Source organism: Mastigoproctus giganteus, chromosome 8 (assembly GCF_048544385.1).
Source record: "Mastigoproctus giganteus isolate SK-2022 chromosome 8, ASM4854438v1, whole genome shotgun sequence".
In the NCBI taxonomy this organism is placed as follows: domain Eukaryota; kingdom Metazoa; phylum Arthropoda; class Arachnida; order Uropygi; family Thelyphonidae; genus Mastigoproctus; species Mastigoproctus giganteus.
Window position 1 is genome coordinate 209,441,702 of NC_143582.1, and position 22,804 is coordinate 209,464,505.

The 22,804-nt window shown below is 36.1% G+C and overlaps 1 protein-coding gene across 1 annotated transcript in view; it reads right to left on the bottom strand.

The window, feature by feature from the left end:
- Positions 1-22,804, bottom strand: part of Dhc36C (Dynein heavy chain at 36C) — a 592,122-nt gene that overhangs the window by 554,198 nt on the left and 15,120 nt on the right. Inside the window, exons 3-6 of the mRNA XM_090380456.1 lie at positions 15,575-15,710; positions 13,157-13,420; positions 3,015-3,163; positions 2,240-2,371 (exon numbers count right to left, since the gene is read on the bottom strand). Coding sequence (XP_090236582.1) covers positions 2,240-2,371; positions 3,015-3,163; positions 13,157-13,420; positions 15,575-15,710 — 681 coding nt within the window. The remainder of the gene's footprint in view (positions 1-2,239; positions 2,372-3,014; positions 3,164-13,156; positions 13,421-15,574; positions 15,711-22,804) is intronic.

Below are 22,804 nucleotides of genomic sequence, written 5' to 3' on the forward strand. Positions count from 1 at the left end.
GTATAATAAAATTGCACAATTTTTCTGATATTACTATTGTGTTGCCATTTGTTGACTTAAACAATACCTTAAATTGATTAAATTTATTAACCATAGCCCTAGCATTAATATAAAGTATATGAAGGTATGTGTTTTATTTTCTTTGTAACCCTAACGTATCCTATGTAGTTGTTCACGACTGTAACTTCCTCAGAAACTTCAAATTTGATATATGGTTAGTTCTAGCATTCTCTGTAAGATATTCAGTAATTTTTTCCACTTATTTCCCATACACCTATGCTGGTTACATCTTAAAGCTGGTTACATCTCCTGATAATCAAACTGTTACAAAAATCCAAGCAAGCTCTGTAAAATCGTCCATTGTGCCACTTTCCAAGTTACTTTATGTTCCAAAAGTCCAAAGTAGCACAAGAATTGAATTTACTTACAGTTTTAGCTGCTAGAAAATTGTTGGTCTGATGCATATTCTCCAGGATACACTTATAAGGGTTATTAAGATGTGTATCCTCCAGGATACACTTATATTTGGCTAACTTATAAGGCCAATAATTTTCTTGTATCTCCCAGAATACAAGAAAATTATTGGTCTGTGTATCTCAGTGCTTAAATATTGAAATGTTCAAAGAATTACCTACCACAACAGCATCCCATTTTGCATGAAACAATGAAGTTGGTGATCTCTTTTCTGGTTTTTAGATTTCTGTGAGGGAGTACACTGTCATTTTTTAAAAATGACTGAGGCTGAGCTTACTTTAAACGCTTTGTTGGTTGCCTTCAGGTGGGAATGTTAGAATGACAGTATAACTAGTGCATGGCTCAGCATATAGCTTAGCTCTTCCTTGTCCATTTGCAATTTGCCAAAGACTAAATGCTTCTATTATATAGATATCTAGTCTTTTACCCTTTGTAAATTTCACCAATGACTCATACCCCCACTATCAAAACTCAATTACAGTTTTTGTTTACAAAGCACATCATTATCTGATGCCATCTGGACAACTAATTGCTCTTTTACCTACATAGGAATAATTTAAAACTCTGTAGCCAGAAGCACAAAAGTTAAAGCATATAGCACTAAAAAAAAGTAATTCCAAAGATAAAACTGAAAGTTTTTACCTGTTTTTCTGTGAGAATTACTATTTGTGGTGAAATACTCTTTGGCCAACCCTTATATAACTGTAGCAGTTATGAAGTAATTGACTTACAACTACTAAAAATGTGTATAAAATATGTATTATCAGAAGTTTTCATTATTTTGGTTTGACAAATCTGATGGCATGAATTAATGAACAAAATATAAATTTTCTGAGATTATAAAGTTCATTTCCAGCCATCCAGTTACATTTATATAAACAGTAGCTGGATTACCCTTTCTTCAAGTGGGTTTCTAAACATTTTAACAAAATTACATGATCTGTATAGTACTGCCTATTCTCATACAAAATTTGGTCAAAATCACTAACTAATTAAAAAACAGTGGTTACCATATTTTCTACAAGATGGTGGATATAAACAGTAAGCAAAATCTATTAATATACCAAATTTCTGAGTCTGCTTTTTGTTTTACTATTTATTTTTAGAAATAAATGTTATTTGGATAACATTGTTTCATTAAATTATCGGATGATGTTTTCTATAAGTAGCTTGTAAATAGTACCCCTTTGATTTACTAATTACAAAAATATATATCAATTTGTAAAAAAAAAAAAAAACCCGAGTTTTGTTTTATTTGCTTAGAAATAAATGGATTGATTACTTTTATTGCAACTTATACTGAACCAGATATCCTACAGCTGCTCAAGAAATGACAAAAATCAAAAGAAAGAAATGGCAGAAATGATATCAAAATAACAGAATTTTTTTGTTATGTAGTTGCAATATTATTAAACATAATGCTAAGTATTATTGTTATTATCACTTTATTCCTGCAGCAATGATACAATAGTTTATTATTGGCGCCTCTGAAGCCAGGTGGGCAGGAGCAACAGTGCATAGCACACGCTTCTTGATCAGACCGGGGTTCGAGCCTGTGACCACCAAATACGGAGGATGCGGAAAGGTCAGTAAATGACCACCGCATATCCCCAGAGCAATATGGCCTTAGTTGCTAATGCTCCAAATAACAATAACAATAGTTTATTCATGTAATGTAATAATCAATAAAACAATGTTTATTCAAGAAAATTGGACATACTACCAAAATTATTTATAAAAAAAGGTTAATAACAAAATCACTCACCTTCCTTCTTCTGGCATTTGAGCCATTATATCAGGAGAACTAAATATAGGTTCTAAATATAACCAAGTGGCTTGCACTTTTAGCCATTCATCAATGGCTTCTTGAAGTAAGAGTAATTTTTCCTCCCAATTTCTATAAGAAAGTTAATTCAGTTCCCATGAGTCTTACCAAAATCAAGATTGTAAATTAACTCAATATTAAGCATTATTTATAACTAATATATGTAATAAATGAGAATCATGATAATATAATGTTAAATAATTGAATATCTGTTAAAAAATTACGTAATTTCATAATAAATGAATAGTAAATTTAAAAAAACTTTGTGGTTCAAAATGAAATAAACACAAGCAGGATAAATCATAAGCTAACAAATATTAATAATTTTAAATATTTAAAAAAATAAGTGAAAGAATAATAAATAAAGGAAATGTTTATTTTAACTGGTGGCTAATCATAATTCAATATAAAAGATTACATATTTAAGTTATCCTAATAATTTATTTTCAAATTTTGATAGATTCTACCAAAATTATTCTAATTTTGCTTGAATTAAATAATGACATATTACTTCTTTTAAAAAATATTATAATGTGATTTAAAATTATGATAAAAAAAATCAAGAACAATAACTTTTCAACTGTCAATGATATAAAATATCAAAATAACACACAAACTATCAAACATTAAAATAAGCTAACATGAACTCATAAAGGCAGCATTTTAAAATAGCAATAAGGGCAATTTTCAGTTCCTAATTTAAAAAGAAGTTTACCTTACATGTCCTTCAAATGGTTTTACAAATGGTGATCCTCTCATAGTTTGGGTTTTCACTATGTGATCATCCAACAATAGTTGAATTTCATCAACTGAGGAAAGGATATATGTACCAGAATCACGGAAAGGTAACATGATAAATTCAACCTACATAAAATAAAAAAGTAAAATGAAAATAACAAAAACTAAATCCCTATAAGATTTGAAAAATTACATTTAGAAAATTAATTAATGATTAACAATGTGAAAAACATCAGCATTAGTACAGGCATATGATGCAAGAAATCAAGCTTATACAGCATCAGCCAAAAAAAAAAAAAAAAAAACCCCCTTCCCATTTCGCCCATCCATTCATTCCAAATGTTTGTCTAGTTCTGCTTTGAATTTATTTAAGCTATCAACTTCCACAACGACAGATGCCAGTTTGTTCCAGCAACCAACTACCCACTGGCTAAAAGCAAGCTTCCGCACAGCTAGTCGACAACAGTCTTTCCTCAATTTCAGTTTATGCTTCCTCAGGTTTGTAATCTGAGCAAGAAGAAGAATCCCATCAGCACTGACCATGCACAATTCGTTCAAGCATTATACACCTCAATCAGATCATCTCGCAGTTGCCTACTCTCCAGATGCTGCAATTAGCATTAGTTGAGGCATATGATGCAAGAAAGTAAGCTTATATAGCATCAGCCAAAAAAAATCCTTCCCATTTCCGCCCATCCAGTCACTCCAAAATGTTTGTCTAGTTCAGCCTTAAATTTATTTAAGCTATCAACTTCCACAGCAAAAACAATTTGCAGATGGTAGATGACTTTCATCAACCGGTGAAATACCACCACTTTGCTTATTGGAGGCTTTAAGTGGTGAAACCCATGTTTAGTCTCTAGAGCAAAGATTCCGGCACCCCCCTCCCCCCATACTTCTCCTTCAACCCATGCACGGTACTAAGTACTATAGGTTTTGATAACTTCCATGTTTGGGGTTTTCATAAAAAAAAAAAAAAAAAAAAAAAAAAAACTTAAGCCTCAAAAGAGCACTCCTTTGTTCCTCTCATCATTCTTTTTGTTTCTCTGTACTCACTCTAGCAACTCTACATCCTTCCTAAAATGTGGCTTCCAGACCTGTACACAGTACTCAAGTTGTGCCTGATCATTTCCTTACACAAGGGGATAATCACCTCCTAATCCCTGTTCGCAAAATTCCTGCGCATCACTGACAAGATCCCATGACCTACTCTGGCAGCCTGTCTGCACTGTCAGAAAACTTCATGCCTGACTGCACAATTACCCACATTCATTCTCCACTACCCTGAGTGTAACACCACCAAGTCGTCTCTTTCATTCTCCACTACCCTAAGTGTAACACCACCAAGTTGGTATATTTCCCTGGAGTTACTGCTACTCATATGCAGTACTTTACATTTGTCAATGTTAAACTTCAGTTGTCACTTCTCAGCCCATCTGCCCAACTTCTCCAGGTCCTGTTGCAACGGCATACTGTCATTAATGTTATTAACAACCCTGCCAACCTTTGTACCATCTGCAAACTTTGACATTTATCTTTACACACCTTCATTGATCTCATTGATAAATACACAAAACAACAATGAGCCCAATTCCAAACCCTGGGGGCTGGGCCATCACTAATAACATTAGTTTGCAGTGTCCATTGATTACCACTCTCTGTCTTCTCCCACTCAACCATCCTTTTATCCATTGTAGCAACTTGCCTTTAATGTCACACTGCTCCAATTTGTACAGTAGTCTTCCATGTGCAACAGTATCAAAAGCTTTCTTGAAATCCAAGTATATGATATCAAAATTATTTTTTGCATCCAGTTCCTTTGTGATCACGTCATAGTATCCAATTCAATCAAATTGGTCAGACAAGACTTCCCTTAACAAACCCATGCTGTGTCTGAATTATTACTGCAGTCCTGTCTAGATGATCCTGCAATGCTTCTTTAACCAGTAACTCCATTATTTTCCCTAGAACAAAAGTCAAACTAACATTTCTGTAATTACTCATGTCACCCTTTGTGAACTGGGGATACATTTGCACATCTCCAGTCTGTGAGGACTTCCCCCGAGCCAAGGAAGTGCTCATAATTATGGCTAGGAGTTTGCTTACTTCCTTTGCCGCCTCCTAACACCCCAAGTGCCTTTCTTATGCTTAACTTCAATAATTTTTCCTCCACTTTGCTCCAGTTATTACAAAATCACTTAGCTCCCTGTTAGAGTTTGATAAATTTCTGGCATTCCCCTCCTTGAATAACTCCTCATGTGTGAATGTAGATGCAAAATATTCATTTAGTTTGGCAGCTATCTGAGAATGATCATCTACAGTCAACCCATTGAAATCAAGTGGACCATTCTGATTCATCCCCTTGCTTTTAGAGTTTATATAAGAAGTCTTTATTGTTTTTCTTTGCATCCTTTGCCAAAGATTTCTCATAATCTGCCTTTGTACCTATATGGCAAGTAGCTATTTAGGATGAGCTGGTATGAGAAATTTGGCTGAAGATTTTTGTAAATTAAAACAATTAGGTGATGGTGGATAAAGGAACTAATTATAAATTCAATATGAAAGAGCTGAAGATTCAGCTGTTTTACACAGAATTTCATCATAAAAAGAAATGTGCAACAAAGCAAGCTTATACAGCATCAGCTAAAAAAATAAAAAAAAAAAAAAACATTTCCCATTTCACTCATCCATTTGCTCTAAAAGTTTGTCCAGTTCTTCCCTGAATTTATTTCAGCTATCAACTTCCACAATGATAAATGGCAGTTTGTTCCAGCAATCAACTACCCTCTGGCTAAAGGTAAATTTCTGCACATCTATTCTACAACTGTCTTTCCTCAATTTGAATTTATATCCCCCTCAGGTGATTAATCTGGACAAGAGGAAGAATCCCATCAGCATTGAGCCTGCTAAAATGATTCAAGGCCTTATATACCTCAATTAGATCACTTCACAGGTGCATACCTAGTCTCCACTTAAGCCTTTCTTGGTAAGAGGATCCTTTCATTCCCCTCACCAATCTTGTTGCCCTTCTCTGTACTCATTCTAGAAACTCTACATCCTTTCTAAAACATAGCTTCCAAACCCGTACACAGTACTCAAGGTGTGGCCTGACCACTGCCATATACAAAGGGATAATTACCTCCTTATCCTTACTAGCAAAATTCTGCATTGCTCAGAAAATTTCATATCTCACCGCACAACCCACCAGGTCTGTTTCATTCTTTACCACCCTGAGTTTAGTACCACACAGTTGGTACATTTATCTGAGGTTACTGCTATCCATATGGAGTACACTGCATTTGTCTATGTTAAACTTCAATTGCTACTTCCCAACGCATATGCCGAATGATTCTAGATCCTGCTGCAGCAGCATACTGTCATTACCAACCCAGCCAACCTTTGTATCATCTGCAAACTTGAACATTAAGTCTGATATACTTTCATCAATATCATTGATAAATATATAAAACAACAATGGACCCAACACCAAACCCTGGGGACTCCATTAATAACATTATTCCATAAAGAGCAGTGTCCATTGATTACCACTCTCTGTCTACTCCCACTCAACAATTCTTTTATTCATTGTAGCAACTTGCCCTTAATGCCATACTGCTCCAATTTCTACAGTAGTCTAGACTATAAAGTATTTAAGGGCAAGAGCCTCATGCTATGTGGTAGAATGACTAATGTATAGGTTAGTGCAATTGCATCAGTTTAATTTATAGCCATCTACCAAAGTGGTTAAATTGGCATTGTTTTAATCATACCATATATTTTCACAATGGGTTTCCATGGTATTGCACTACCTCAAATAGCATCACTGGACTCAGGAGTGATTTGTTGGATTGGAAAAGTGCCAATGTGTCTCCAACACATAAGGGTGGTTCTAAGAGTGAAGTGGGAAATTACCAGCCAGTTGGTCCAACTTCCGTAGTAGGGAAAATCATGGAGGCAATGATCAAGGTTGGAATTCAGGATCATTTTGATAGAAATGGAATTCTGAAGGCTATTCAATTTTCCCATTACAAAACTATTCAGTTTTGTAAAAGGAAAATTATGTTTAACTAATCTGCTTAGCTATTTTGACAAGGTCACTCAACAGCTGGATTTAGGGAATGATTTTGACATTTTTTATCTGGATTTCAGCAAAGCCTTTGTCTCAGTCCTACTTGAGTGGTTACTTTATAAGCTGGAACAGTTGGAATCACAAAGAAATTTCTTAGATGGATAGCAGGATGGCTTCAGTGCAGGAAGCAGAGGGTTGCAATAAATGATTATCCCTCAGATTGGGTTAATGTACGAAGTGGGCTTTCTCAAGGATCAGTACTGGGACCACTGTTGTTTTTGATTTTCAAAAATGACGTCAATGAAGGGGTACAGGGTGTGATGTCTAAATTTGCAGATGATGTAAAGATTGGTAGAGTAGTTAATAATCACTGCCAAGCAGAGCTTCTCCAGAGTGACCTAGATATACTACAGGGATGGTCAAAAACATGGCAGCTATGCTTTAATCCAGCAAAGTGTAAGGTATTACACCTGGGAAACAGTAACTCCAAAATAACTTATACACTTGGTGGAGTTGAACTAAAGCCAGTAGGGACTTGGGAAGCTCCTACTGGCCTCAGTTGGAAAGGGACTTGGGTGTTACAATACAGTCAGACATGAAATTCTCTGAGCATCGTAGACAGGTTGCAAGATGGCCCGTTGTGTCCTATCAATGATTTATCAAACATTTTCTAGTAGAGATAAGGATGTCCTGATCCCCTTATACAAAGGGTACTAGGAAAGTTTTGCAATATGACGCAACAATGAATCACAGGAAGCTGCTTGTTGCTGCATGTTGAGACATGTTCATACGTGCATAGTAGCCGCCGCGCCAAGTCGATGGGCTCAGTTATTCATTAGTAGTGAGAGTGTAAAGTGCTTGCGATGGCATCGTGGTCACGAAATGAGATAAGGACAGTTTTGCGGTATAATTTCGTGCGTGGTTTAACCATAGACAAGTGCTTAGAAGAAATGGCTCTTGCACTAGATGATGATTGTCCACATCGTACAACGATATTCAGGTGGTATAGAGAATTCTAAAGGGGAAATTTCACTCTGGAGGATTCTGAGAGGCCGGGAAGGCCACGAACGTCAGTTACGGAGGAAAACGTTACTGCTGTGAGGAAAATGCTTGACGAAAACAGGCGAGTGACCTACCAACAGATAGAGGATACTTTGGGCCTAAATGCACCAGCAATTCGTTCGATTCTGCAAGATCATTTGCACGTGAAGAAACTTTGTTCTCTCTGGGTGCCGCATCAACTGACTAAAGAGCAGATGACACGACGTGTGACTTGGTGCCGGGAGATGTTAAAAAAGTTTGATAAGGGACAATCTCGGTATGTGAACAACATCGTGACAGGTGACGAGACTTGGCTGTACTATTACGATCTACCGACCAAGGCTCAAAACAAAGTTTGGGTCTTTGATGATGACGACACACCCGTAATTGTCAGAAAATCTCGATCTGTAAAGAAGAAAATGATAGCTGTATTTTTCAAATCGAGTGGAATTGTGGAACGTGTCGTTTTGGACACGCAGAAGACAGTCACAGCTAAGTGGTATACTGAACAATGCCTGCCTAAAGTCATTGGATCTATGAAGAACCTGCGGCCAAAGTCAAGAATGGACACCTGGTACCTCCATCACGAAAATGCTCCAGCTCACCGCGCCAAATCCTGCACCGAATATTTGACCACGACAGGACTGAAATTTCTCGAGCACCCTCCCTACAGTCCAGACCTTGCTCCCTGCGACTTTGCACTGTTCCCGCATGTGAAAATGAAGCTAAAAGGGAGGCGGTTTTCCAGTGATGAGGTCCTGCTACGGGCTTGGGACAACGAGTGTGCTTTACTCCCTAGTGAAACTTGGCAGAACTGGTTTAAAGATTGGTTTCGGAGGATGGAGAGGTGTATTGAATGTAGAGGAAATTACTTTGAAAAAATTAAATAAACAAAGCTGTATTGCAAAACTTTCCTAGTACCCTTTGTATAAGGCTATTGATAGACCACGCTTAGAATACTGTGTCACAAATTTAAACAAGTACACCAACCGTTTAACTATAATAGTTTAATGGCGAAAATTATAAAATGTACTAGACGATACAGTACTGTAAAATAATATTTACAAAAACTGACTTACAAAGTCAGTTTTTGCATGCAAGTACATGCGAGCCATACAGACCGCAGAGTTTAATAAGTCCACCATTGCTGAGCATTATTGGGAAAAACAACACCAGGTCTCCCCAGTGAATGCTGTCAACCTAGACCGGGAGCATAGGTTCTGGGACCGTAAGTGGCTGGAGAGTTTGTGCATTGGCTCGTCCGTAAACAATAGTATGAATAGGGACAGGGGTGTTCGGCTCCACCCCCCCCTTCTGGAGGCTGTGGTCCTTGCCAAAGACAAGCGCTTTGCGTTTCCATGCTCCTGAGCCACTTCCGGTTCTGGTTCACATGGAAGAAATACTGAGCATGCGCCTGGTCAGCCACGTGTGTCGTGAACCTGATATTTAAGGATGTGTTGCCTAAACATCGTTGTTGAGAAAGGAGGCAGATGCCCCTGAAAGCTACAATCATTGTTTTATCGCTTTTCACCTTTATTATATTTTATTGCATTTTAAAATTTCATAATATATTTTATTTTGTAAGTCAGTTTTTGTAAATATTATTTTACATAGTACTGTATCGTCAGGTACATTTTATAATTTTCAGTATTAAACTATTATAGTTAAACGGTTGGTGTACTTGTTTAAATTTGTGATATGAATCATTCTCCCAACCTGAGGCCTTTTTGAAGATAGAATACTGTGTTCAAGTATGGAGACTGCACCTAAAGAAAGACATTAAGTGGGTTGAAAGGGTTCAAAGATAGGTAATTCGCCTGGTGAGATCGGCAAAAGAGCATCCATATGAGGAAAGACTTTGAATATGTGAGTTGTAGAGCTTGACAACTAGGCACCTTAGACGAGACTTCACTGAAGTGTTTAAGGCTCTGAGAGGCAAAAGTAAAATGAATGAGCATGAAATTTTCAGGGTTATAAATGATTCTAGAACTAGGTTCCATAAATTCAAGTTACGGGGGGAGATGTTTAGTCTGGATTTCAGAAAGTTTCATTTAAGCAAGCAATTTATAAATTACTGGAATAAGTTACCTACATGGGTGGTAGAGGCTGACAGTTTGGGGAAATTCAAATGTCAGGTGGTTACCTACAAGAGGAGGGAAAGGCATAGGTTGTCTATTTCCTTTTCATTTATTAATTATTATTATTTTTTTATTATTTTCTTCTTATCATTATTTTATTCTTTTTTTTTCTGTGTGGTGCAGCATAAGCCATAGGCTTCCTCATTGGTGACCATTACTAATACTAATAAATAGCAGTTCACCAGTGGAGAAGACTAATGTTATTTATTCTCAATTGTCAATGTTAAACTTCATTTGACACTTCCCAGTCAATCTGCCCAATGTTTCATTGGCATCCACTGAGAAAACTCCACTTATCCACTTATCCAATGGATAAGACTAACATTAGTCTTATCCACTGGCAAAGCATTACTTATTCGATGTAGTGCAATACCATGACAACTCGTTCTGAAGGTATTCACAATATGAGATATAATTAAAACAATGCCAATTTAGCTACTTTGGTAGATGGCTATGAATTAAACTGATGCAACTGCAATAACCTATAAGTTAGTACAGTAGTCTTCCACGAACACAGTATCAAAAGCTTTTCTGAAATCCAAGTATATGATATCAAAATTATTTTTTGCATCCAGTTCCTTTGTGACCACATCGTAGTATCCAATAAAATTGGTCAGACAAGACCTCTTAATAAACCCATGCTGTGCCTGAATTATTACTGCAGTCTTGTCTAGATGATTCTGCAGTGCTTCTTCAGCCAGTGATTCCATTATTTTCCCCAGAACAGAAGTTAAACTAACAGGTCTGCAATTACTCATGATCCCCTTTGTAAACTGGGGACACATTTGCACATCTCCAGTCCATGGAGACCATCCCTGAGTCCATAGAAGCTTTCATAATTATGGCTAAGGGTTTGATTACTTCCTTTGCTTTAATATACCTGGATAGATCCCATCCACCCCAGGTACCTTTCTTATGTTCAACTTCAACAATTTCTCCTCCACTCTGCTCTCAGTTATTACAAAATCATTTAGCTCCCTGCTAGAGTTTAAGCTTCTGGCCTCCACTTCCCAACAGAATTCCTCATGTGTGAATGTAAATGTAAAATATTCATTTAGTTTGTCAGCTATCTGAGCAGGATCATCAACAGTCAAACCATCAATATAAAGTAGCCCAATCTGATTCATTCCCTTTCTTCTAGAGTTAATATAAGTAAAGGAGTCTTGGCTGTTTTTCTTTGTCACCTTTGCCAAAGATTTCTTGTAATCTGCCTTTGTTTGCCTAACCTCATTTGTGACTTGATTACAGACTAGCTTATATCTACCATAGGCTTCTGTGTCACCTGATAATTTATATGTATCCCATGCATTTTTTTTTCTATGCTACCAGTCTCATTAGTTCATCTGATATCCATTTAGGCCTAAACCTTGAACAATATTTCTTAGTTGATATTAAAAGCCTGGTAGCTTCCAAGATTAATTCCTTGAATGCTTCCCATTTAGAATTTACTGTTGGTAACAGCCTCAGTTGGTTGCACTGTATAGAATTTAAAAACAGTCTGAGACCACTCTAGTCACCTTTATGAAAGCAAAAACCCTTCCCTTTACCCCAGATGGTAGTTACATCTTTAGTTACTGAAGTAAATCCCACTTCAGTACACTGTGATCAGTGCCATCTAGTAGTTCCTTTATATGGAAATTCTTAATGCATGAATAACCACTGTTGATAATCAGATAAAATGTATTACTCCCTCTGGTTGCCTTTCAAATGTGCTGCTGTAAAAAATAATCATCCAATAAATCCGCAAAAGCCTTGCTAGTGTGTGAGTGACCAATCCACAAGTTCCAGTCTATATCTGGGAAGTTAAAATCCCCCATTATAAGACATTCTGATTTACGGGACCACTCTATTTCTCTGTACAACTGTTTGTTGAACTCTTCTGAGTCATCAGGCCTATAACACACTCCTACTCTCATTTTTGCTTTCCCAGTGCTTATGTCACACCAAACTGACTCACCATTGCAGTGTCCACCTATGTCAACTGGTTGCACTTCCTTAGATTTAATGTGTTTCTTAACTAACAGCATAACCCATCCTCCCTTCCTATCCTGTCCATGCTTTCTATATACACTGTACTTCCCAAATTCAAATTTTTCACTGCTTATGTGTGACACAACATCTCTGATATCCCAACAATATTCACCTTTGATGTCTTGACCAGCACTTCAAATTCATCAAATTTATTTACTATACTCCTAGCATTGGTGTACATGCAAGTATACATACACCTGTTCTTACTCTTAGTTACCCTAACACAGTCCATGTATTTTCAATTCCTGTGGTCTCAGCACTTCAAGATTTACACACAAAAATCATGGTGAGCTATCATTTAAACATTACAAAGAATTTAAATGTTACAAAGTTGCTATTATTAGTTTGGGGATGGGGTAGTTCTGCAGCATATTATTTACTTGATTGTACCAGTGTTTTATGTTTGTACAATGTGTATGTATATTCAGGAGCTGAAATACATGGCATGCAAACCAAAAAGCCCAGAATACTTGGTAGAGAGAAACCTTACTTCCTTTTCTTGAGATTAGCTAACGATATCTCTGACTGAAAAGGCTTTTTCAAATTCCTCCAGTTTCTAACAATATTCAAATAAAGACTTCTCCAAAATGTGACAAGTAGTGATGCTGTATTGTTATGAAAGACATATATCTAGCAATGTACAGACACAGCAAATGTAGAACAAATACATATGAACATTCATTCCTCACAGCAAACATATTAAAAATAGACAGCAATTAACCATTATTTAAACATTTAATGTCTATACATTTAGTGTGGGATGAAGCATAAAGTAAAATGCAGAAAGAGCTAATGCAGGTTATACAATCATGTAAAATAAAGACAACATATACTACCTACCTGATCCCACTCCTGAATCATTTTTTCTAATGCTTTCTCCAAATTATGTTCTTTACTAGCTGCTTCACTAATTGTTTCAAACTGTCCAACAAACTCTTCTAGATTTAAGTCAATCAATTTTCCTAATGTTGTAGATTCATCAGGTTTAAGAGGAAATCCTATTATTTCTGAAATCTGTTCCCAGTGTCTATCCCGCAATCCTGGATTACACAGTGTCTGGACAAGTGTCAAATATTCCTTGAAGTTTTCAACTTGATTTTTTACCTGAAAATTCAAACACCGTACTAGAGTGAAATAGACTGAATTTAAATTAGCAGTCAGAGTAACCAACAGCAACTAATATGTACAGATTAGTTAACTAAAATGACATATTGACATTGGGCTCAGAGTATCCCTACTCTGAGCCCAATGTCAAGAGGAATGAACAGATTCATTCAAATCTGAAATCTAGATGTTATTAAGGATGCAGAAGGCATTAATAGGAAAAATTTTTTATTATATACAATAAATATTCATTAAGGAATTATTTACAAATTATGTAAAGCAATTTATGAATACAGTCGGGTCTCCATATTCCCGGATTTGTGTTGGCAGTTGCGAAATTTATCATACTAAAAATTTAGCTGATGCTCGCTGAATTCACCCAGTGAGTGACATCTGAGTAGGACGGCTTGTGGCCTTTGTGAGTGTCTTCGTTAGGCTATTTGTGCTTAAAATATTACTGTGATTATGTGAATACCCATGGGTTCTAAACGAAGTGAATCCAGTGCTGAATGAGAAAGTCTGGATTCTGGATAAATGTTGAGAAGGGCTCACATACATGGCCTACAGCCATGTATGTGAGCCTTTCTTGACATTTATCCAGATTACAAGTTGATATACAGTTGATATTCCGTTGATGAAATATCAACCATATATCAACAAAAGCATATCAATGCCGCAAATCAACGAAAGTACCATATGATACATAAGGAAACAAGAAACTGAGATCAGAGAGGCAGTGCAAAGTGGGGTAATTCTTACTGGCAAATATGCGGGTATGTCGACGTTAAAAATGGAGCATGCACTGTTCATTTGGATTGAAGACCAGCATAAGAAAAACAACTTGCCTGTGAACATTGGTATGATTTTCGCTAGGGCCCTCCCTTCTTTACAACAGATTTAACCTCCTGTACCAGCAGCACTGCAGAAACCACTTCACTGACAGCAAAGGCTGGTTCCAGAAATTCAAGAGGCATTATTCACTCCGTAATGTAATGATTGTGGGCGAGACTGCTTCAGCTGATCACAAGGTTGCTAAGGCCTACCCTGCACAACTCAAGAAGCTGATCAAGAAGAATGGATATAAACCTGAATAGGTTTTCAATGCCAATGTGATGGAATTATTCTGGAAGATGCTCAGCCAGGGGCATTCCTAGGGTATGTGGCACCTGGATGCCAATCGCAATTTGGCATCCCCGTTTCAAATTTAATTTTCTTCATATGTGTATGTGAGTTTCAGGTTTTCAGGTGCCCCTTTAACATTGGCACCCGGGTGCAGTATACCCCTTGCACCCTCGGAACAGCCCGCCTCTGGCCTCAGTGCACCTATATGGCCATTGAAGAGAAGAAGGCCCATGATTTAAGGCAGAAGTGTCGACGTCAGCAAACTCTGCTTCTTCTCCAGCCTCTGAGACCCCTACTACTGAGGAGCACTGAATCCTGTGGTGATTATGTATTACATAGTCACCTGTGGTGACTATGTAATAAAAGTTTAATTCAGTATTTCGAAACATGGGTCTAAAATGTTACTCATTATTGTAAAACACAATTAAAACCTTTTAAATATTTTTCTGTTAATTGTAAATGGTTGCATAAGTGTTTAGGCATATGTAGAAAACATCTGGAGCAATTTGGGCAAGAGTACAGAGTTTCATGGAATTTCACGTTTTTGCGGGGAAGTATTGACATGTAACCCCAGCGAAAATGGAGACCCCACTGTACTTCCATTCTCCTGTAACACTGTGAAACAGCCACTCACCCTCCCCCCCCCCCATTGAAACAAACTCCAATTCAAGTCACATCATTTATACTTTATGAAAAATCTTGCTGTGTATAATTCATTCAACTGCTCTCACCCATAATGCATTGTGGGTGGAGCTCCCTCCTCTCTTACATTATGTAATTTTTAAATGGCCCCAACTAAATTACAGAAAATTTAAAACAGATTTATCATCACTAGGTATTAGTTCTAACAAAAAACAAGGCTTGTGAAGAGTAGGAATTTTACACTATTATTAACCTTTCTAATATTATAGGTAAAATTTATAATTTATTTTAAATTACATATTATACTATTATATTAAAAAATTTATGGTAGAAGATATTTGTAAGATTATCTAAAGTGATATATTGTTCAAAAATAGAAAAATTATTTACATGTATGGCAATTCTCTGTGGTTCTGGTTCTTCATTAAATGTCTTTTCCAGTTTATATAAATTACGCCAAATATTTCCAGTATCTTGTTCAACATTATCTGGATTTACAGTTTCCAATGGTCCTGTGAGCCATGCTCTATAAATATAAAAAGGATTAAAGTAATTTTTAAATCCAGATTTATATTCAAATTGTTGTTGTTTGTTTGTTATTTAGTTTTTAGGAGCATTAGCAACTAAGGCCATATATTGCTCCAGGGATATGTGGTGGTAATTTCCTGACCTTTCTGCATCCTCCGTATTTGGTGGTCATGGGCTCGAACCCCAGTCTAATCAAGAAGTGTGTGCTATGCACTGCTGCTCCTGCCCACCTGGCTATGGAGGCGCCTTATATTCAAATGATAAAAGAATGAATTATTAAAATCTAAATATGTTTCAAGGGTAATCAAATTATTCAAGAAAGATAAACGTGTTCTCAGTTGTACATAACTTTTGCAGAAAAGAAAACTGGTAGTTATGCTATCAGTTATATTAGAGAACTTCTGTTTTTGCTCATGATCAAAATAAAAATATTGTGCATAGAGAACAAACATCATGTTTATAATTAATTAATGAGTGAAAGAAAAAGACAATGGGCAATGAATAAATGCTTAACAGGCAATGAATAAATTCTCACGTATCAAAAGAACAGGTAGAGGTATTAATGCTAAAGATATGCAGATAATTAAACAATTTTATAGTCACATTTTCTCACTGTTATTATTTACATGGAGAGATTAATAAGATATCAAGATAGGCACAACTCTAATTGACTGACACTTACTGTCAGTAAGTGTCAGTCAATTAGAGAGTTTTATTGATGATATTAATGAAGGTATATCAGGCTTAATGTTTAAGCCTAATATGCTTTATATCATCTGAAAACTTAATGTCTAAGATTTCAGATGATACAAAAGTTGGCAGCATGGTTAATGACAGTAATCAAGACATGCTACTGCAAGACGAATTAGAAAAATCAAGACATGCTACTGCAAGACAAATCAGAAGAAAGAATTAAAAAAATCACAGATTAATGTACCCACTATGTCATACTATACTCAGGGTAGTGTAAAATGAAAAACTGTAGGAGTACTTGAGCAGTGCAGACAGACTGCCAGGACACTGTAATGGGTTTTGTCAATGATATACAGGAAGTTTGCTAGCAGGGATAAGGAGGTGATTATCCCATTGTACAAGGCAATGATTAAGCCACATCTTGAGTACTTCATGCAGGTCTGGAGGCCTCATTTTAGGAAGGATATAGATCTGCTGGAACACATAGGAAGCAGGACAATGAGGTTGGTGAGGGAATTAAAAGGGTGTACTTACCAAGAAGGACTTCAATTCTGCAAATTGCAGCCTCTGAAGGCTAGGAACCTGCAAGATGATCTGAATGAGGTGTTTAAAGTTTCAAATGGATTAAGCAAGCTCACTCTTGATGGCATTCTTCCTCTTGCTCAGACTACATATGTAAGAGGGCATAAATTCAAATAGAAGGATGGTTGCAGGATAGACATGCAGAAGTTTGCATTCAGACAGTAAGTAGGATGTTGGAACAAACATCTGTCTATTGTTGTGGAAGTGGGTAGTTTGAATAAATTCAAGGAAGAACTAGATAAGTTATTGGAGGGGATAGTCAGGTGATATAGGAAGTGTTGATTTTTTTGGCTGATGCTGTATAAGCTTGCTTTCTTGCATCATTTGCCACTACTACAGTAAATCTAGTGAATCACTAAACATTTTACAAGTCAAACTTGTTACAACACTTGCAATTTTGAGATAAGTATCTCTGAACTTTTGGATTACACCTCATATGAATGTATATACTAAGGTCACTGCTAGAGCAATTAAACATCATGACCATAGATAGTTGTAATATACACTGTGCTGCCACTTTATTAGATACACCTACCTAGTAGAGTGTTGAGCCTACTTTAGCCTCCAAAACAGCCTGAATTCGTCTAGGCATGGAATGAACAAGATGCTGAAAAAATTGTGCAGGAATGGAGTACCATACAGACATGAGTGTGTCACACAGTTCCTTGAGATTCGACGGAGGTGTAGGCCTGCAGCGAACAGCCCTTTCCAGCTCATCCCAAAGATGTTCAATAGGATTGAGATCCGTGGACTGAGTGGGCCACTGCAGCAAAGAAAAGTCATTGTCATGTTCCTGGAACCATTCTATAGTGATTCGGGCTTTGTGCACCGGTGCATTATCCTGCTGGAAGTAACCATCTGACTGGGGATAAACTATCAACGTGAATGGATGCACTTGGTCAGCAATGATGTTTAGGTATGATGTGGCATTCAGACGTGAATGCTATAATGCGCGAATGTTTTCACCAAATTCTGAGCCTTCCATCAACACGATGCACCAGGAACTTCGACTCGTCAGACCAAGCAACTGTTTTCCAATCCTCAATAGACCAGTGCTGGTGTTGCTGTGCCCACAGGAAGCATTGTTCTTCATTGATAACAAAGGTGTGTGATGTAGCCATCAGCTGTTGTAGCCCATTTGCGACAAAGTGGGACTAGTGGTCTGTTGCGATATTTTGTTCTGCACACCAAGGTTGTATTCTGATGTGATGTGCGACATTGTGGCCCATCTGTCTGCTTGCACAATTCTAGTCATCCTCCTCTGACCTCTCTCATCAACAAGTGATTTTCTTCCACAGGAATGCCGTTGAGAGGATGTTTTCTGTTCGTTGCACCATTCTCGATACACCCTTGAAACTGTGGTAGGTTAAATGTTCAGGAGAAATGCGTTTCAGAGATGCTTTGTCCAGCACATCTTGCACCTACTACCATGCCAGTGCCTCTGTAGCCAGGGGGGCAGGAGCAGCACACGCTTCTTGATTAGACCGGGGTTCGAGCCCGTGACCACCAAATACAGAGGATGCAGAAAGGTCAGGGAATGACCACCACATATCCCCGGAGCAATATGGCCTTAGTTGCTAATGCTCCTAAAAACCAAATAACAACAACAACTACCATGCCACGTTCAAAGTCCGTTAGATCACTCCTTTTCCCCATTCTTGCTACGGTTTGTATGCTTAACTGTTATTAGAAGGGTTGTTCTGCTGCGATTATATCCACAACTGTGGTCATGTGACTTGCAACATTGTGGGGTAAAACATTTGTGTGCACAGTAGAGGTAACCTAATAAAGTGGCAGTACAGTGTACATAATAGGGTACGTATACATAGTTGAGTTCTTTATCTTCATTTTTTTCTCTTCTATTCTTATTTTATTTTTTATTCTAATTTTACTTTAAAGTTTTATGTTAAGTTGATTTTATTCACTCTCAATGTGGTTCTCTGTTGCATTATCAGTGGGTATATATTAGTAATGATAAATTTATTTGGCATAATTTTCATAATCAAAATTCAAAATCTTCATATACACATTTTACTATTATCACTGCCTGAATATATTTCACTACAGAAACAGAGGACTTATATATTGTTGTCTTTCCTCTGAATTTTGGCGATTCCTTGAAAAAGTCATTAAAATTGAGAAGCACACAACAATATACTATATACGTAGATAATTTTTTTTGTATACTAGGTAAATTTAAACACAAAGATATATTTATTCAACTATATATATTCTTATCTTTATGCAATGTGTTGGTGGATACTGTGTATGCAGTCACTTATGTTCACAATCATCTCTTTATTACTTTATTTTTACTCTTCTTCATAAGAGTTTTGCAGTTAATTTCTCATGGCTGTAGTGATTGCTAGTTGCTTTGTACTGCTCATACTACCCTCTATAATCAGTTTATTTTCTATTATCTACTTTATTTCTCTCTCTTCGGTGGCAGTCTGGTTTTGTTATCATTGAGCACTTTAGCATCAGGGCCTCAACTGGATGTGATATTACTACTTTGGCAGCCTGAAATTTGAGTGAATGTCTTTCACTGTGCATTGCAGTAATTTGCATTACATTCGAAATGCAGTAATATTCATGGCTGTTGAATCCAGGATCACTCTGATGAGATTGGATACAATGGTCATATATTATTTGTTCCTTGCTTTGTTTTTCCTATAGTTATTTTTCATTTTTGGTTGGTTGGTTTTTTGTATCATATTTGTGTTATTTCACATATTTTTGTTCTTGGAATGGTCAGGTGGCACCAGTCTAAATTTATTATTTACTGGCTTATAACTTTGGCTATATTTGGCTTATATTTAATATTTTCAAAATTCTTTAGATACATATTCCTTCCACTCTTCTTCCTTTTCTGCATCTGTCCTCATTTATTTATTTGTTTCTTTGCTTTTTTTTCATATTGCCTCTATATTGCCAATTATATATATTGTAGATTATGCAACATGTTGGATATTGCATATGCAGCAACTTACATTCACAGTCAGCTCTTTATTTCTTTATCACTTTATTTTTAAGCAATTTTAATTTTTACAGTTTACTTATCCTATTATATATATATATTACAACCACACACATACAGTGATTTCCTATAAACATAACTTTAATAAATATAAACAAATTCAATAACTAAAGTATAACTAAAATACACTGAAATTACTAAAATATATTAAACATGTCAGATACATAATATCAGTTTTAATGAATAATGGCTTAATAAAATTATCTGTATTTTTGTATGTAAGCCTGAAATTTTTGATTTTTTAGTTGGCTGTTTTGGTATTTCTGTTCAGGCAATGAGGCAATGTATCAGTCTGTAAATGGGATGTGTTCTATGGTTGGTTTGTCTGTTTGCCGAAAAAATTTTGCTGTTTGTTCCTCTAATAATAATACACTGAATAATAATAAGAAGAAAAATGAAAGTTTCCAGGGTAAAAAACTGTGCAACCATCATTCAAGCCACACTAACTAAGTCATGGTGTGAGAAAAGCAAATAACAATTCTTCCCATTTTGATAAAATTCAAACGCATGCCTTTTCAACATGGTGTGAAAGAACTGCAATCATAATGCTATTTTAGTTGTATGAGTGCAACTTCTAATGCGATTTGCTATTATGCATTAAAGCAGTGTAGTGCTAAACAGACTAGTAGAAATATTAAATAGAGTAGAACCTGGATTTTAATAATCTGTTAATCTTAATCTAATCTCTTTCTTTAGAAAGAGATTAACATTAATAATTTCAAATGAACAAAATAACATTACAAACTTTTTCTTGGATTGTAGTGTCAAAAACATAAAATTATATTAATAAAAGCATGTTATTCATATTCTTATTAATGTCAATTTAAAAATACAGTGTAAAAATATAGAAGACAAAAATAAAATATTTTTTCCAAAAAATATAAACTTGTTACATGAAAAACAACTGTAATATACACAAGTTTTAGTTACATAAATATCAATAAGATCATATTTAAAAATATACAAACTTACACCTGTTTAAAAAAAGTTGAAATAAATATATATTTATAAATATTAATAAGTGAATAAATAAAGGTAAGTAGCATAAGTAAGGAAAGTAGTATAGATAAAAATAGTTGAGAGTGAAGGAAAGAGAAATTACACAAGTACGTAGAGGAAAAAAAAAAAAAAAAACTGTGCAAGAAGAATAGTATTAGTAATGGCCACATGGTGCAAGGAAGCTTATGGCTTATGCTACGGCACCTCCGTAGCCAGGTGGGCAGGAGTAGCAGTGCATAGCACATTCTTCTTGATTAGACCAGGGTTCGAGCCCGTGAGCCACCAAATACAGAGGATGCGGAAAGGTCAGGGAATAACCACCGCATATCCCCGGAGCAATATGTTGCTTAGCCTTAGTTGCTAATGCTCCTAAAAACCAAATAACAACAACAGCTTATGCTACACCAGCCAAAAAAAAATAAAATAAAATTTAAAAAAAATAAATAATAATAATAATAAAATAAAATAACAAAAAAATACATAAAATAAAATAATAAGAATAAAAACAAAATTTTTAAAACACAATAATAATAATAATAATTAATAAGAGAAAAGGAAATGGATAACCTATGCATTTCCCTCCTTCCTTAGGAAATTATCCAGCTGATCTTTGAATTTCCCCAGACTTTCAGCCTCTACCACCCATGTAAGTAACTTATTACAGTAATTTATAACTTGCTGGCTAAAATAAAATTTCCTGTATTAGATTGGAAAATCTAATACAGGAAATCCAGTTTTACAATCCAGTCTTAGATTGTAAAAAATTATATTGTCATATATGACGTGATCCTGGTGCCATTTTCAAGTGTCAACCACCAGAATCACCTGACAGGACAACAATATAATGTCCTCGGTTTCTAACATAAAGTACATGCCATGCCAAAATAGGATTATATCAAAAAATAGTAAGAAGTAGGAAAATAAAAATTATAATACAGTAACTCCCCGACTTATGTAAGCCTGAGTTACGTAAATTCAGACTTACGTAAATTTTTTTTTTTTTTTTATGTGAACCCCAAACACGAGAGGTATTAGAACCTATAGTGCTTAGTACCGTGCTTGGGTTGGAGGTTGAGAAGACGAAAGAAGATATTTGTTGACATTGGACTTGAACTTCTGTAGATTGTAATTTTCAGGAAATACGTATGAAGGAAGTTCCAGAAAACGGCAGTTGAATGAATAAATGAGGAAGATGAAAAGTTGGTTCTGTGGGTTTGAAGTTGGACAGCAAATGGATGTTGGCTGGTGGCGGCACGTGTTCAGACTGTTTTGAAAGAGAGAGCGGGAATTATAGAAGCCAATTCGGAAGAACAGTGCCCATGGAAGTATCTGTAGAAGAGGCATGCAGCAGAAACAGTACATCTATGAGAAAGCGAGTGGACAGACTCTGTTGGAGATGAATCATTGATTAACCTAACTGCCCTCTTCTGAATGGAATCAAGAAGCCTGAGAGAGGTTTTGGGGGCACCACCCCAGATGTGGGAACAATATTCCATGGCAGGGCGGATTTGCGATTTATACAGAGTGAGCAGCTGTTTGGAAGAAAAGTAATGCCGAGAGCGAAAGAGAAAACCAAGTTTTTTAGATGCAGAGGAAGCAATATTTGTAATGTGCTTGTACCAAGAGAGATTAGAAGTCAGGGTAATCCCCAAAAGAGATATATCATTTTGCCTAAAAATCGGAGTGTCACTAAAGATAAGCATAGGAGCAGAAGAATCCTTTTTACGAGATATAAGACATGACTGAGTTTTAGAAATCAACTAAGTTGTCTTTGCCCCACT